Raw genomic sequence first — 16,517 nt, forward strand, 5'->3', positions numbered from 1 at the left:
CTAAGAGGTGGGCATGTCTGGACCTTGCTTCTTCCTGGAAATCTTTTCTAAAGACTTCATTTGCCCAGGGGGAAGGCCAAGAGGACTACACAACTTTCTCGGCACTCCAAAGCCACCAGACTCCTGGCCTCATACAGTTATCATAGCTACTGTCCAGAAGGAAGTCCCCAGGCTCTGCCTCAGTATGGTACAAAGGGCATCACCTGCACCCTCCGTACAGCCACTGGTGAGCTGCATTCCAGTGCTGCCCTTGGCTGCTGAGCTGAGGACTGGGCTCCTGGAGGAGGGCAGTTCTTTCTGGGTACTCCACAGAGCTTTCTATTTCTGAGAAAGGCAGAGAGAGGAGGGGCTGATGTTGGCATCCTGGGAATAGCTCTGAGTCTTTCTCACCCCAAAAGGAACTGAGAAGTAGTTAGGAGACAGCCTCTGCCACTCAAGAATCTAAAGGCGGAAGGGAATAGTTTTCTCTGCTCTGGTGGCCCTCTGTCTTCCTCCAGAGCTAGAACAGCTGCTTTTTGCCTCTTTCTCACTCTGCTTTCTTTTCTAGCCTTAACTCTTTTTATGCCTAAGTGGAGTGAGCCTTGTCCCAGGCTTGTCCTTCTAGCCTAGATGGCTCCCCTTCTTTTCCACTTCTTTGTCCTGACTCTCATGGACCCTAGGCTTTTCCAAGTGTCATACTAGTGTCAAGTCTTGGGAAGATCAGTGTTCCTACCTCCAACCCTCTCATTGTGGTTTCTTCTTGTCTTCCAATGAGCAAATAATTGCTCCCTTTCCTAAAACCTGGGAGGAGCCACCTCAGTGTTAGCCCATCTCCTCTGCTTATTGTCCCTCCTCTGGTGGCACTGAATACTTCTATTTAGTTTTCCTTGGATCTTCACTGTATCTGTTATGGGCCAGGGGACTCTGTTGTACTACAACACCAATGAGTGTATTTCTATCATTTGGGCCTGGCCGGGCCACAGAAGGCACAGAGATGGAGAAAGCCTATAACATTCTCTGGATTTTCCTGAAAATTCTAACCTTGGGCTGGGGATCCTGCCAAGCAAGAGAGACTATCTGGGCTTGCCCTGGAAAAGCATACTGTAGGCTCCTCATCCACAGCCACCAACAATCTCTAAGTCACTCCACTGTGACCAAAGCCACAGGCTAGGAGAACATAGTGACCATACACACATAGAAGAAAAGCATAGTCTATGCTGGGTTGGCTTCTTCTAAAGTGTTTTGTTGGTTGCTAGGACTTTTGATTTCCAAATAACAGCCTGGGCCCATCTGAGTCGGCTCTGTTTTCTGAGGATTGCTGACTCCAGACAGCTGCGTGGGCTGTCTGCCCAACCCAAATGCCTTTTTCCTCTGTGCTCTCTCAGGGAGGAAGCCTTTTGACTATAGCTCTTGGCAAAGCCCTGTCTGAATCCAGTCTTTAGCATAGCCTGTTGTAAACCTGGGAAGAAAAAGAGTCATGCCAGGGATAGTTGGGAGCAGCTTCTTGCCATTAATCTGGATATGGGAGCGACTTTCGGGCAGAGTCACATCTATAGGACATTCTTCCTTCTGCCTCCTGAAAGCATTGTTCCTGTGGTGAGAGCCTAGCTTTAAGAGATCAAGTCTGCAATAAGTGCCTCACACTTTTGGGTTCAAATCTACAGCAGATACCAGCTTCCTCCCTAGCATTGGCCATCTTTACCAGGGATCCCATTTCAGGAAGTGCCTTTCTCAGAATGCTCAACAGTACCTGGCTTGGACTCTCTGTTGCCTGGTTCCCCAGTTTCCTCTTCCTGATTACTATAGGCTCCCCATCAAGGGAGCTAGTTCTCCCTAAGGAATGAGTACAGGGAATAATACATCTCAGGCAAGGGAGGCCCCACTTAGAGCAGGCAGTATGGGGATAGGGTTGGCTCTGCAGAGCATGTGTCCTAGGAAGCATTGTATTACTCAGTCCCAGCTGAGACCTGGCTGCTTCCAACTCTGGTCCTAGCGGGTCCCCATCCACCAGAGCACTTGACAACCCCACTGGGCTCCTCTGGGTTACCAGTTGCTTTTCCAAGTGTGTCGCACATCTGTGTCATGGATGTTGTGTCTGTCTGCTTGCTCATCCAGGAAGTCAAACATGTACTTGATGGCCAAGGGGAGAGCGCTGCCCCGGTGCACAGTGCTGAATAAGGTCTCAAACAAGTCATCCACGAATTTCTGCAGGGTGCCCTAGGGGAGCATGAGGGGACAGTAAGATGGAAGGTGGACACCATGGGTGGCATGAGGCATGTCAGATAGTACCTTGAACCCATACTGCTTGGAAATTTGCTGTGAGTCAAGAATATGCTCCCATCAATTGCGGGCTACAAGAGAGCCTGCACCTATTAAATTCTCTCTAAAAAATAAAGGTTATCCCATTTATCTGGTGCTAACTTTACTCTCCATTGGAGAATTTGATTCTTTTTCAGATGGACACAGATTCTAAGGAGAGAACCAGCCCATGACACCTGAAAAGGGTACTGGCTGAAACTAAGAGTAATAGGGGAAATGAGCAAGAGTGCTGCTTCCTTGGTGAACCTGGTACCAGCACAAGAGTGAAGGAAATAGATACAGAGAACACTCAACTCCTACCAAACCAGATATCCAGAGACACAGAGGCTCCCAAGACCTCATCACTGAAGCAGACATAAAATGAACCCAACATTGGCTCAGGGAAATTTGCAGAGGCGGGGGCTGGAAAGAATGTCAGCACCACACGTTGGGTCATTATGCACAGAGACCCCACAATGCATGACACATACACACCAACAAGGAGGGCCCCTGCAGCGGCGGGGAGGACAGGGAGGAGGCTAACGATGGCACCAACATGAATGTATACACTGTGTATGTAACTAATAATAATAATAAAAAGGAATGTGTAGATGGAAGTGCAGGGGTGTGTGTGGGGGGTGCTGCATAGGGTACTGGAGAGGTAGGAAGGATTGAAAGGGCAGGATGTATGCCAGTGACTGGCACCATCTAGCAGGAACTTTCAGGGCAGGGAGAAGCTGACAGGAAGAATGAATAGCCTTAAGGTGCCTTAGGATAAGCAGTGTCTGGAGCACCATATATGGGGAAGAATCAGGTTTCACAAACACACAGATACAGTCCAATGAGGCAAGGCTGAGTCTGTCTCACAGTGGTCAAGGAACATTCTGAGGACTAACAGAACCCTAACCTTTTCTAGTGTCTCTCTGCTGGTCTCTTATTAATATGTTTAACATAGGCAAAGCAAAAATGGAGACATGGTCCAATAGACATGTTCTGGACCATTCTAGAAGCAAGTCTGAAAGCTTTAAGTCACTGTATTGATGTTCCAGCAACACTGCTGTGGGCTCAGTGGGAAGAGTGTTTGGAATCCAGTCTGACCTGGAATATTGCTTATAGGGTTGCCACTCTTGTACTAGAAAGGGCAGGGAGTGCCACCTCTGACAACACCCTTCAGCCTGTGGGGCAGATGCAATGAGGTAGGGAAGGAAAGCCTTCCTTCAGATTGCTGGTTTGACTGGACCTTCTAGCTTTTACAAAAGTAGCCATGGCAGAGACTGAGGGGTAAGTAGAAAACACCTGTACTCTTGCTATATGTGTGAAAGGGTAGAGAACAGTGGCAGTCTGATCCCATGGGGAGCCATCTCAGGGTCCTGGACTGTGTCCATCTAAATGAAGGGGCCCTTTCTGCCTTAGGCAGAACAGGAATTACCTTGGTGGCCAGGAGCCGGGTCAGGTAGATCTCAGACACCATCTTGCTGCCCCGGTCACCCTCTTTCTGGTCACCATGCTCGTGGTTCTTCACTAGATGCCACACCTTGACACCACTCTCCAGGTCTGGGGTGATCATGGGGACCCGGGATCGAAGGCTGTCAGGGCTGCCAGTGTACCTGAAGGAGGAGTCTAAGCCGAGGGCAGGGAGGGCTGAGTGTGAGACTGGCTTGCAGTATCCACTCAGAATAAACCTGTGTTAAACTGGAAGGAGTTTTCTGAACTGATATGCTTGATGAAGATTTCTAGGGATCCTTTGTTAGCAGGAACAGAGGAACCCAAAATCATTTTTTAAAAAATATAAGCATTTAGAAATTTTGTGACCTGAGGAACCCATGTGAATTTCAGAGTGCCCTCTCTGGATGCAGTCAGAACACCAGTCAGATGCCTACACAGGTGCTGCTGCACACTACAGACACAGGCTATTTGGGTTCTCTGGGGACTTAGTGGGCCTTTCTTTCTTGAGGCCTAGGAAAAGGCCTTTCCTGAACCCTTTGTAGAACGACTGGGCTGAGTCCGGTGTCATCCTTCATCTGGGCAGCCCCATGCCTTCATACTTATATGAAACCAGACAAGACAAAGTAAGAAAGATTGAAGCATGGCAGCACTGCCCAGAGGAAGTGAAGGGTAGAAAGGAAGGAATGATCAACTTATTGTATAAACTGGGTCACTTTTGAAAGTAAAAGGAGACAATAACGCAACCAGGACCACAGGCATATTAACCTCCCATTGGGTGCTTCTCTACTCTGGGCCTCTCCAAGTACTTCACTAGGCCTGGAATAACAGAGGAGAAGTTCATGGTGCCACCTGCTGCTTGCATCTGCTTAAAAGAGACATAGCCCTAATATGAAGAGAAGAACAGAGGCAAGTGAGCCTCTTTTCATGGAGACCTAACAGCTCTGGGCATTCCTGCTGTGTAGGGGCAGGTGGACCCTGAGCTGCCTGAGATTGCTTACCATATCTGCTGATGGATGTCCGTGAGATGCTGGCAGAGGCAGGGATGTTGTAAGAAGAGGTCTGCTTGGGGACCAGAGCCACCACAGATCTTTCTGACACCTGGAAGGGTGCAAGAGCATGGTGTGATTGAATGCAGGTGTCTTGGGAAGTTGAGTAGTCAAATACTTCTAGAAGGCTATGGGAAGTGGGCAGATAGAAGTTCAGGAAAATACCAAATACCATTCCTGCTTATTTGTGAGCATTCACTGGGTTGGAGTATTGCTGACTGTTATGCAGCTTCTTGCCCTGTGTAGCAGTGGAACAGCCAGCATGTCGCTAGTCTCAACTGGATGCATTCTAAGTTTCAGAGTTGAGACATATGCACTGAATTTCAGAATTGATACAAAAATAAATGATCTCATTAATAATTCTTATGTTGTGTAGTAACTTGATTCAAGTATCCCACATAAACTCATGTGTTCTGAATGCTGAGTCCCTAGCTGGTGGAAATTTGGGCTTTGGAGCCTTCTGGAGCAGTAGATTGTTGAGAGTGGGCTTATGGGTGTTATAGCCAGCTTCCCTTTTCCCACTCTCCTGCTGCTGTTGTCCTCCTGATATTGGCCAGGAGGTGATGTACAGACTCTGTTCATGCCACATTTTCCCCTGCTGTCATGGAGCTTCCCCACAAGTCTATAAGCCAAAGTAAACCTTTTCCTCTGAAAAGTTGCTTTTGGTTGGGTTCTTTCTAACAGCAACATGAAGCTAACTATAACACATTGATTATATGTTGAACCCATAATTATCTTAGACTGGTTAGGTTAAAATATATTGTTAATTTTAATTTCAGTTATTTTTCTTTTTACTGTAGCTAGTGAAAAACCCAGAATGACCATGTGGCTCACAATACATTTCTAACTGATGAAAGGTGGGTAGACTTATCCTATGGTCAATCTTGTGAGATGTAGTTAACTACAACCATTTTGCAAAGGAGGGGATGGGAGCATGAGTAGGCTAAGGCATATCTTCAAGGTTTCATCATTAATACACAGAGAGCCATATTTGTCACCAGACCTATGAAGCTCTAGGGCACACATTTTCTTCATTATATATCCTAACTTGGGATTTTAGTTGTGCTGGTTCAAGGCCCATCTTCTCCTTTTGTACCAATTTCCTTCTGAACTGGGCCATGTTATGCCTTGGCCTCCTTGAACAGTTTCACCACAAGGGCATTTGCCCCTGGGGAGCCAGAAGAAAGATGGCACCTTTCCCAAACTCAGAGAAGATGCCAGGCTCTGCACCCAGTGGTAGGGAGAGGAAGGTTTGATGAATGAGTAGCCATATTGAAGACATTTGGGGCCATTTTGATTTAAGATTACCCTCCATCCAATAAAAATGGAGAATCCTCAGAATTGTGGCGATCCAATTAAACCCCTAATGCAGAGGGAATAAAACAGCTATAATAATGTTATGGGCCATAAAATATTCCTATTAAACCATTTTTTATTTTAACAATTTTTATGAACTTTATAAGTTTGATTTATAGTTGCACCAGTCATAAAACCATCTTTCTGGGTCTTAAATTGTCAGTCCCTCTTTCCTACCAAAAAAGAATTAAATGTTGGGAAGTCAAACTATAAATGAACATTAGTGCTAACGAGATTCTCTAATAGCCAGCTTTAGACGTGGTATTTAATTTTACCCTCCTTATAAATCTGCAGGAGTCCAGGCAGTATTTTTTAGCTATCTCTTTGTTAACTAAGATGATAAGATTTTCTTCTGCAGAGAGGGTGACAAGAGGGTAGAACGGACAGAGGTTCAAGATCCCCAGCCTCGAGAAGCTGCTCCTGCGCCGGGAAGGAGCTCCTGTTCTATCACTTCCTCGTGCAGACAGGTCCCTGGACTGGGAAGTAGTTGCTATTATCAGAACCTGAGGGCGGATTCCACAACTCTGTCTTTCAGGAATTATCCTGTCACCCATGGCCCAGAAATGCTGCCCTGAAAGCTTGGTAAGGGCAGGCCTGTGCACTCTCAGGGAAGACGGTTCACATTATTTAAGGTATGCGGTTACCTAAAAGATGATTCATGCCGGGTGTGGTGGCGCACGCCTTTAATCTCAGCACTTGGGAGGCGGAGGTAGGAGGATCGCTGAGAGTTTGAGGCCACCCTGAGACTCCATAGTTAATTCCAGGTCAGCCTGGACCAGAGTGAGACCCTACCTCGAAAAACCAAAAAAAAAAAAAAAAAAAAAAAAAAAAAAAAAGAAGAAGGAGGAGGAGGAGGAGAAGGAGAAGAAGAAGGAAGAAGAAAGAAGCGGAAGGGGAAGGGGGAGGAGGAGGAGGAGAAGGAGAAGGAGAAGAAGAAGCAGGAGAAGGAGGAGGAGATTCACAAGATAAGTATCACTGACCACAATTCAGCTCAATTCTATATCTAGGCACTAAAGAGCTCTTTTTTGCTCTTCTAAGCCAACAGACAGTGAAAGCCTACATTCAAAATGCCTGGCTGGGTCTGACCTGGGCTCTGCCATTTACCAGTAAGATGGCTTAACTTCCCTGGACCTCATTTATCTCATTTGTCAGAGAGGGCAATAATCAGATTTGTAATGATTGTTGTGAAGATTATTAAGGAAATTAAGACACACACAAGCTGAGTGAAGTGCCTAGTAAGCACTCACCATGGGTTCATGGTTCCATTTTTTAAATTTAGAGAATACTTTATTAGTTTCTGTAATCAAACCCACATAGATAAGACCTTATATATTTAATACAGTACACTATCCCTGTACAAATGGGAAAAAATTAAGTTTAACATTTCCATACCAATATGGCTGTTAATGTTTGTAGAATGCCTTATGACGCTACTTTGAATAACACCATCACCATCATCTACCAAAGGGAAAAGACTCCTTTGCTGCCCCTGTCACTCAGAGCTAGTGTGTGGGAAGTGCTGCATACTTTGCAAAGCTCAGTAAATATTTGAGGAAGGAATAAATACATGAATGATAAATGACATCAGGGAATTGGAAGCATCTTGTGCTAGGGGCACAGTGCAGCATTTCGTTCTTCCACAGGATGGACACCCTAGAAATAAGCCTTAAGTTGTCAGAGATAGAATCAGAAAGGTTCCTTGCTTGTCATTCAGGGACATAGGATTGTGGACATTGTGCTATTCATTTTTACACTTTTTCATCCAGCTCTAATTAGTTTATTACAGTTGTTATACCAGATGTGTTAACCAAAAGATGTGACAGAACTTGTGTATGTCCATGGATTTAAGAGGAAAATAGTTATGACTGCCTGCATGACTGCATGTGCCCCTGTTGTTTCTAATTATTTCAGCTACCTTTCCCAGTCAGGGCTGTTATCTCCAATGTGTAGATAAAGAACTTGAGGTTGGAAGAGACTAAAGTCACACCACCAGAGTCGAAAGGCAGTGCTTGAATATACTTCCAAAATATCAGCTCTCCTCTACACACCTTCCCTCAGGTGGGGATGGGGTCCAAGAGGAAGACTTGGATATCCTCAGAACCCTTAGTTTCCTTAGTATCTGACTCACCAGGCCAGCTCCAGGGCCTCCCATCAGCTGGTCATTGGCAGCTCAGTGCTTGCTAGACCTGCCTGCCAGCCCCTCTGCATACTCCCTTCGTGAGCTGGGGACACAGGAGGATATTATTCATCAGACAATCCCATGGGTCTTACAGCCTGAGGCTTTTCCTCTGGTTGGCTTAATTTCCCTCAGTGTCTCATTTCCAGTTTCTATTTTAGTACTTTATCTGAATCCCAATCTTTCTACCTGTGCTTAATCTTATAGAGACCCCCAGCTGTGAGTGGTCCCCCCCCCATGGGAGAGAAGGGAGGGGCAGATGCTCTTCCAGCTTGTGTTCTTTTGCTGATATTTTTTCTGACTGCTCATTTCCACAGTGAATCTAACCCACATACCTGTAACCCCAGGGACACTAGCAGCACCTCTTACAGGTAAGAAGAAAAATAATTTAGGTAATTTTTCTGAGGACACTGGTTAGTGAGCCCAGCCACAGAATATAAGACCTGAAGACAAATCTGTGCCCTACTTTGCTGCAAGCCACAGTGTCAGTGACGTCAGCAAGACACCACAGAAATCAAGTGCCAGGAACCTTCTGGGGCCTGTCCAGGTGGAGGATTTTTCAATATGTTGTCCTTTCTACAAACAGAGATAGATACTAGAAACATGTGGAGGCGAGCTGAGGACACTCTGAGGATCCAAGTTCTGGAAGTTTCACCAGTTTGTTCATCTAACAGTCAGCCAGAGCTAAGTAAGAATCCCAGTAACTGGCCTGGGGAAGAGAAGGAAAAGGGCAAGAAGAAAGCATCTGGTAGGCATATTAGGTCTTCTGGCAGGGTTGGGAGGTAAGGGGTCATTCTGGATCGTTAAGGTCCCCAGATCACTGGCAGCGGCCTGACCTCACCTGGTAATGCATCAGTGTGTTGAGTCGCTTCCAGTCACCTTCGATCTTGGTGGTGATGTCCTCGTCCTGCAGCACTACCCGGGCAATACGGCCTTGGCGCCACTCTGGGTAGAGAGAGTGTTGTAGACAGCAGTATGAGGGTAGTGGGGACTGATCTCTATGACAGAGCTTAGAGACAGCCAAAGATCCATGGAGTGAAGGCAGCATGGGAGAGACCCACAGCTGAGCAGGAAAAGCCCAGGAGAGAAGAATCAGGACCTAGCCACACTCCAAGGGGGGCTATGTACAGGACAGAGCTTTACTTTGCATCTCCCATACCTCCCATTTCCTGGCAGAGCTGTGGGGAGTTATGGCCCTTCTTTGCCCTCCTATACCACAGGAAGACTTCCTACCCAGGTCCATGTCGACGGCCCTCGGCCGCTGGGAGTAGGGCACGTTCTTATAGACAGCATCGAGTATCTTCTCCTTGACCTGCGTGACGGTGTCACAGTTTAACACCTTCACCGGGATTTCTGGGCTGTTCTCGTTGTCAGGGTTGACGCAGTTCAGGATCTACAAGTAGGGGATTGATGGTGAGCAAGGCATAATCAAGGGGTAGCATGAGGGAAGGTGTGAAGCATCAAAACCTTCTTCTAAGGCTTGCCCTTCTAATAGGAGTGTAAGAGTCCCTGTTCTGAACCTTGGTTTCTATCATATTCCTGCCATCTATTAGGTGAGACCTGAGTCATTGTGTCCACCTGCCCGTCTCAAAAAATGGCTCTGCTTCCTGGGTTGCTTAGAGGAGGTGGTAAGCCTGGCATGAAGCACCCAAGGAGGTTTAAGATGGCTCCAAGTGTGTCAAGGAGTGGCCTCATACTTCTCCAAAGTTTTGGCACTAGACATTAGCACACTCCTTTTCTTGCTAATTATGCCTTCTCTAATGGAGTGACTGTTTTCTCTTTCAGTATTATCCAGTGGAAACTGAGGCATAAAGCGTTTGGCCCACTAAGTGAGATATATGAAGATGTGTAAGGAAGTTTTGCCCTTCCTATACTTGATATGTTCCTCTAGCTTACTCTAGATTGTTCCCTCAGCCTCTCTCTGATCCCTGTAGACAGCCAAAGAGGGTACCTCCTCACCAGGGTTTTGTATTCAATCTGCTGCCGGATGAGTTTGTCCTCGCTTAGGGAGTAGCGGGCTTCGCCTGTGATGGCATCAATGGGACCCTTCTCCATCTGTTGCTTGATGGCACAGTACAGCATGAAGAGTGGCTCCCCGGCGCACTCCTGTGGGCACAGTGGGATCGTAAGTACGGATTCTGCCTGACCTTCCTGACAGTCTCCACTACTGGGGATAGGTAAGCAGGTAGGCCAGGGAGTTCCTGTTACAGATGGTAAGGTCCCCACTCTGCCCCCGAAGCCAGGATTTATGCTTGATTTATTCCCTCTCACCTTCAGGAACTTGTGAAGCAGGAAGGCAAACCAGTTGGTCAGCATCTTCTCAGCCACAGATTCAGTCCTGGAGAAGGTGTAAGGGGAGGGGCCATCCTTTATGCAAAGGTCTCAGTGGTATGTATGGCCTGGGTTTGTCATGTAGGCATAAGTGAGCACAGGGCTGGCAGACAACAGCATCAGCAGCCCAGAGGGACTACAGCAAAAACTAGAAGCATGACTTGGCTGGGAATATGTGCTTCCTCATACTCAGGTTGACATCACCTAGGGGCAGTCACCCAGGATTCAATTTCCTGGGGCCATGGATGGTTATGATGCTTTATCCCTGGTGCTCTGTGATACCACAAACTATGCTGGCAACACTTGGTGTGGGATATAGATACAGGTCCATTCCATAGGCTAAAGAAGACTAGCTTTCCCCTTCTCTCTAGCCTCAGGGTGATGAAGAACAGTCCATCTGCTCCTCTGCAGTCTCTGCATGCTGGGGTACTCTAGTGTTGCATGTATGACACCTGTCCCTGCACCCCCCACCCCCGCAATGCTCACAGTGAGACTCAAACCCTGACTGTGCCATTTACTAGCCATGTGACCTTGGACAAGGCATTCAGCCTCTCTGGGTACAGTTTTCCTATCTCCAAATGGGAACTACCCTATAGTTGTCAGCATTGATTGGGTTAATATATTTAAAATGCAAATAATAATGCATGCTCCCCAGTAAACACTATATAAATATCAGCTACCACTACTACTGTGTGTGGTCTCTAGGACCCCAGCCCTGCAGGTAGATAGCAGTGCTTAAGAGTTTAGCTAACAGGGCCTGTTTTTGTCAGCCCACCTTCAGTCCCACACTCCAGGAGGTAAATCTGTATTCTTGGAAAGAAACAAAGCCACCATGTGGCAGACTTGGTGATGGTGATGGGGACACCTAGAGGTATTTTAACTCTATACAAGCTGCAAATAATACCCTTTGGTTGAAGCAAACTCCAGGCATCTGCCATAGCTGCTCAGCAATCTCGGTCTGGGAGAGAGACAATGGCAGGAGAAATTGTAGCTTCCGCCCATGCCCTCCCAGTACCCTTTCCTGCATTGTGCTCGAGATTAGCTCTAATTTAAATACAACAGCCTCAATGAAAGTTTCTAATTCACAGACTGGCAGGATGGGGCTCAGTGATCATAAAACAAGCCATTCTTCCTCTCTCCTCATCCCATGTGGGGCCTGAAAACCTGAGACTGATGAGCAGAATGTGCAAAAGAGGAAGAGGTATATTCAACCTCAGCTGCCCAGAGGTCCAGAGCTCTGCTTGGCTCTATATAACTTCTAGTGAGGGTGGAAACAGGAGATGCAGGGTTTCTGAACACTATGCCTCACCAGGTAAGGGAAGCTGGGGAAGGTGGTAGGTGCTAGCAAATCCAGCCTAAGCAGCTGATCACCAAAGCTACCCTAAATTTCCAGCCCAGCAGGTCCATTAGATCCTTCTATGATGATGAACATGGTTTGTGCTGTCAGATATGGTAGCAACCATGTATAGGTGGTAGGTTCCTAAACACTAGGAATGTGGCAAGATGGAAGAATCAAAGTTTACATTTCATTTAATTTTAGTTAATAGTTCTATATAGCCATTAGCTACTATGCTAGGTCATATAGCTCCAGATGCAGAAAAACAGACTGAGACAGGTGTTATTCTCATCTAATTATGTCTATAAGAAAACTAAGCCGCAGAGAGATAGCATCCATGGGCCAAGGTCACAACTAATAGGTGGCAGGAAGGAGCTGAGTTCTAAACCCAAACCTGCTTGCTTTTTTTTTTTCCGCCCTCACATTGAGGTGGAATTCTCCCAGGGCCAGCAGATCAGATTCCATTCTGTGTGGAAGTGAGGGCACAGGCACAGGTGCCTGACTAATTAGGCACTGTGTCCTATTCAGACACAGGTAATGAAGGACCTTGTTGTATTCCGATACAGGTTTGTCCCCCTTACCCCCGCCGCCCTCCTCACCCCACCACAGGTCAAACCTGCGGAGAAGCAGCTTGGGGTGGTTCTTGTTCTCCAGGTTCTTGTCAATGAGGTCAGACAGCAGCTGCTTGAGGACATCAGTGGCATACTCCAGGCGGCCCTGAAGGCCAGTCATGATGAGTGAGGCCACGTTGCCACGATCACGCATGGAGAAGCTGCGCTGGGCCTCGAGTGTGCGGATGAAAGTCAGCAGGAACACTTTGTTGTTGATGAGTTGGGCAAATAGCTTCAAGGCTTTCTCTACATGCTGCTGTCCATTCCCTTGCACCTGGAGAGAGTGGAGAACCCCTCAGGGACAGGCTCTTACCCACCTAGGTCCTTAGCAGCCTCAAGAATACAACAGGAAATGGCCTGACTTGTCAGACTTCTCTAATTTACTAATCTCTCCCTAATTTCCTTTGCCTTAATTTAGTGTCTTTAGAACAACAAACCAGCAGACTCCTGCCTTTAAGGCCCCTTAAGCCCATGCTAGAATGAAGCAGGATCTTAATTAACTTAGCGATTAACCAAAAGTAACAGTGAGCCTCTCCCTGGAACTATCCCCCAGTGCCTGGGTTCCCCTCAGCCATGACCTTTCTGGGGGGTCCTCTGTCTATGATGCTGCTGTACATTCCTAACCCTCCTCCATATTGCTGGATCCTCTGGCCTTCCAGGAAGCCCTGGACATGTGCATCCCCAGCCAGGAGCAGTACCTCCAGCTCCCGAAGGACGGGGTGGTCCTCGATGCCCGGAAATAGTACTCTCATGGCATAGGTACGGTAGTCCAGGTAGGGGATTCCTGAGCGATCCAGGTCACTGGTTAGTTCATTGATGTCTGTCTGAAGCTCAGCAAATGCTATGAGTAAGCAGAGACAGGTTCAGAGGGAGCTCCATTCAGGAAGAGGAGAGGGAAGGTTGCACGAGAGTAGGGGAACTTAAGTACAAAGCAGTGAGGGGCCGAGAGGAGTGTTTTGCGGGAGGATCCCATGCTTTTGCTGTACATTAAACTGTAAGGATCTCCCAAAGGCCATTTGGTACAGGCTTGGTGCCACTGGAGGTGGCTGAAACTTTTGGAGGTAGAGCCTGGCTGGACTCTTAAGGTGATTGGAGGTATGTATTTGAAGGGGATTGTGGGATCTCTTCTCTTCTCTGCTTCTCTGTCCTTTCACTTCTTAGTCATGAGATGAGCAGCTGTTCTGGCACACACTCTAACCACAGAGTTCTGTTCACCACAGGACTCAAAGTAACAGAGCTGACTAAGTCTGGACCACACTCCTCCCAAACTGAGAACCAAAATGACTATCTTTCTTTTACAAGTTGAATATTACTATGTAGTACTCATTGTAGTGACGGGAGGCTATCTTTCTTAGGTTGTAAGATGGGTGGGGCTGCAGATATGGTTTAGTGGTTAAGGTGCTTGCCTGCAAAGCCAAGGTACCAAGGTTTGATTCTTAGTACCCAAGTAAAGCCAGATACACATGCTGGCACGTGTGTCTGGAGTCTGCAGTAGCTAGAGGCCCTGATGTGTCCATTCTTTCCTTCCCCAAATAAGAAAGAAAGAAAGGTGGGTGACCTCTATTTTGTCATTTATGCTTATCAGTAATTTTGATTTTCCTTCTTATTGGAAATGTGGCTGAAATGCAGAGAACACTGTGTTTGGGCTTTTTGTTGAACTAAAAGCAGGGGAAGTCATGCTGGGATCCTGAAAAGACTAGAATAAACAAATTATTGCACTTCCCCAACAAGAGGACAAATCAAGATGTAAAAGCCCTGGGTAGCCTCAGATACTGGTCCACAGATGGACGTGGACTGTAAAGAGCTTCCAGATCTTTTCCTGGTGGCTGGCCTGGCTTTCATGGGAGGGAATGTATACACACTCCTCGGGTCTGGTACTGGAGGAGCTTCTGCCTCAACCATCCCAGCACAGCTTTCACCTGTCATGGAGGCTGGCTTCTGAAAATGTCATTTTGTCATTTTCAGCAAAACTAAAATTTGTTTTTTTCGATTCCTAATTAAGATGTTTGCCTAAAGAGCCTATCAGGTCTTCAGCCCCAGAGAATTCCAGGTACTCTTGCCATTCTATGGCTGTGTCTGTATGGGAGATGGGAGGAAACACAATCTCTGCTCATACATATGTTCACAGCCAAGGATGCCAGCAAGTGTGCCCTGTGGCCTTTTGAATGTAGCACCCAGTCTGCATGTAGTGAGAGAAAAAAAACCTGGGGAGTGACAGGCTGGAAAGGAGGCTGGGCTCCCTTGTCCCTGAGGAGGCTCAACACGCCACAAACATACTTCTATGCATTTCAGTAGCTGTGCACAGAAGCTAGTCTTAAACAGTGGGGCCTGGCAGGCTCTGACTGTGGGGATATAGGGGGCCTGAGAAGGAGGGTGAGCTAGCCAGACTGTGGTTTGAGCCAGGACAGTGTGCGGGGTTGGACAGTGGGTGTGTGTGTACAGTAGCAGTACCAGGAACCTGGAAAGTTCCTAAGAGAGCTCACTGAAATGGAATGGGAAAGACGGGGAGGTTGAAATAAAGATGGGGGTGGGTACTGCTTGTAAGGAAGAGGGCGACAAGGCCAGTGAAGTAGGTGCGCCCCAGGAAGCACGTGCCACTCCTGCTCACCTTCCTTACACTCCAGTGCCACTCGGGACTCCAAGTTGTCCATCTGCATCTGGAGCCGCTTGAGCGTCAGGTCATTTTCTCGTGACTTGCGCTTATAGGCGATAAGGACGATGATGACAATGATGAGGAGGAGGCTGCCACCGGCTGCGATGCTGACAATGGCTGGCAGGGTCAGCAAGCTGTCGGAGATGACACTCACCGAGCCAGGTGAGAACACCATCCCGCCCACGTGGACCTGCACATCACACAGACACACACAGTGCGCACAGGTGCAGAGCTCTGCCATGCTGTCAAACCCTTACAGCGTAAGGAAGGACGGGACAGACCACAAAGACACACCGCAGATTTGGATACAAAATGACTTCTTGCAGTGAAATGGCTTAGTGCTTAAGATGCTTGCCTGTGAAGCCCAAGGGCCCAAATTCAATTCCCTAGAACCGTGTAAGCCAGACACAGATAACACATGCACCTGGAGTTCGTCTATAGTGGCTAGAGGTCCTGGCATATCATGCATGCATGCGCTCATTCTCTCTCTCTCTCTCTCATAAATGAATAAATAAATAAATAAATAATTTTTTTAAAAATGACTTTTTTACTTCGATCTGCCTTTCTTTTCATGTGTGCTCGATAGCTGTCCAATTTGATATAGGGCATGGAAATGAGAAATGGAGAACACGAGTCAGGAAACAAGGTGAAAGAGAGTCTTCCTTCATGACAGGTCATGCATGCATGGTGATATGGGTAGGGGTGAGGAACAGAAGGCTCACTCACCATGACCTTGTGCTGCCCTGTAAGGTTGGGGGGCTCGCAGAGGAGCTGGGTCTCAGACACAGTCACGGCACAAGGCGTCTCTCCAATCAGTACTGTGTAGTTTAACTTGGCTCCTCCAGAGGCAGGAGGGCAGAGGTTTTTACCCTGTAGAGAATAGCTATCTTAATAGAAATAATTGACACATAAATGCAAAAGTTAATTACCTACTTAAAAAGACATGAAGGAGTGGGGGTGTGACACCTACATAAGGCCAAGAAATGACTCTGTGGCAAGTTTTTTTGGAGGGGACTTCACACAGCTACAAATTAGAGATACAGAGGGGAAGAAAAGGACATAATGACAGGAAGAGCAAGAAGAGGTGGAAAGATAAAACACTGACCAATAATGAAACTGAGGGAGCAACATATGGGGGGTGGCAAAAGTCTAGATAGCCAGTACCAGGAGATTTGACCTTATGAAGTATAGAGGCCACTAAGGCCATGGGGATAGCCTGTGAAAGGATCAGTTACTCTAAGACCTGGATTCCCAAAGCTCCAAAGAACATTTCTTGACAATACAA

General features: G+C 47.1%; 1 protein-coding gene across 1 annotated transcript in view; it reads right to left on the minus strand.

Annotated features, from left to right (window-relative positions):
- Plxna2 (plexin A2) overlaps nt 1-16,517 on the minus strand; it is a 203,053-nt gene that overhangs the window by 7,195 nt on the left and 179,341 nt on the right. Inside the window, exons 19-29 of the mRNA XM_045142360.1 lie at nt 15,959-16,102; nt 15,188-15,422; nt 13,278-13,420; nt 12,585-12,853; nt 10,573-10,639; nt 10,261-10,407; nt 9,535-9,694; nt 9,143-9,246; nt 4,722-4,821; nt 3,707-3,897; nt 2,027-2,196 (exon numbers count right to left, since the gene is read on the minus strand). Of these exons, the coding sequence (XP_044998295.1) occupies nt 2,027-2,196; nt 3,707-3,897; nt 4,722-4,821; nt 9,143-9,246; nt 9,535-9,694; nt 10,261-10,407; nt 10,573-10,639; nt 12,585-12,853; nt 13,278-13,420; nt 15,188-15,422; nt 15,959-16,102 (1,730 nt within the window). The remainder of the gene's footprint in view (nt 1-2,026; nt 2,197-3,706; nt 3,898-4,721; nt 4,822-9,142; nt 9,247-9,534; nt 9,695-10,260; nt 10,408-10,572; nt 10,640-12,584; nt 12,854-13,277; nt 13,421-15,187; nt 15,423-15,958; nt 16,103-16,517) is intronic.

The sequence above is a fragment of the Jaculus jaculus genome, chromosome 1, assembly GCF_020740685.1.
Source record: "Jaculus jaculus isolate mJacJac1 chromosome 1, mJacJac1.mat.Y.cur, whole genome shotgun sequence".
NCBI lineage: Eukaryota > Metazoa > Chordata > Mammalia > Rodentia > Dipodidae > Jaculus > Jaculus jaculus.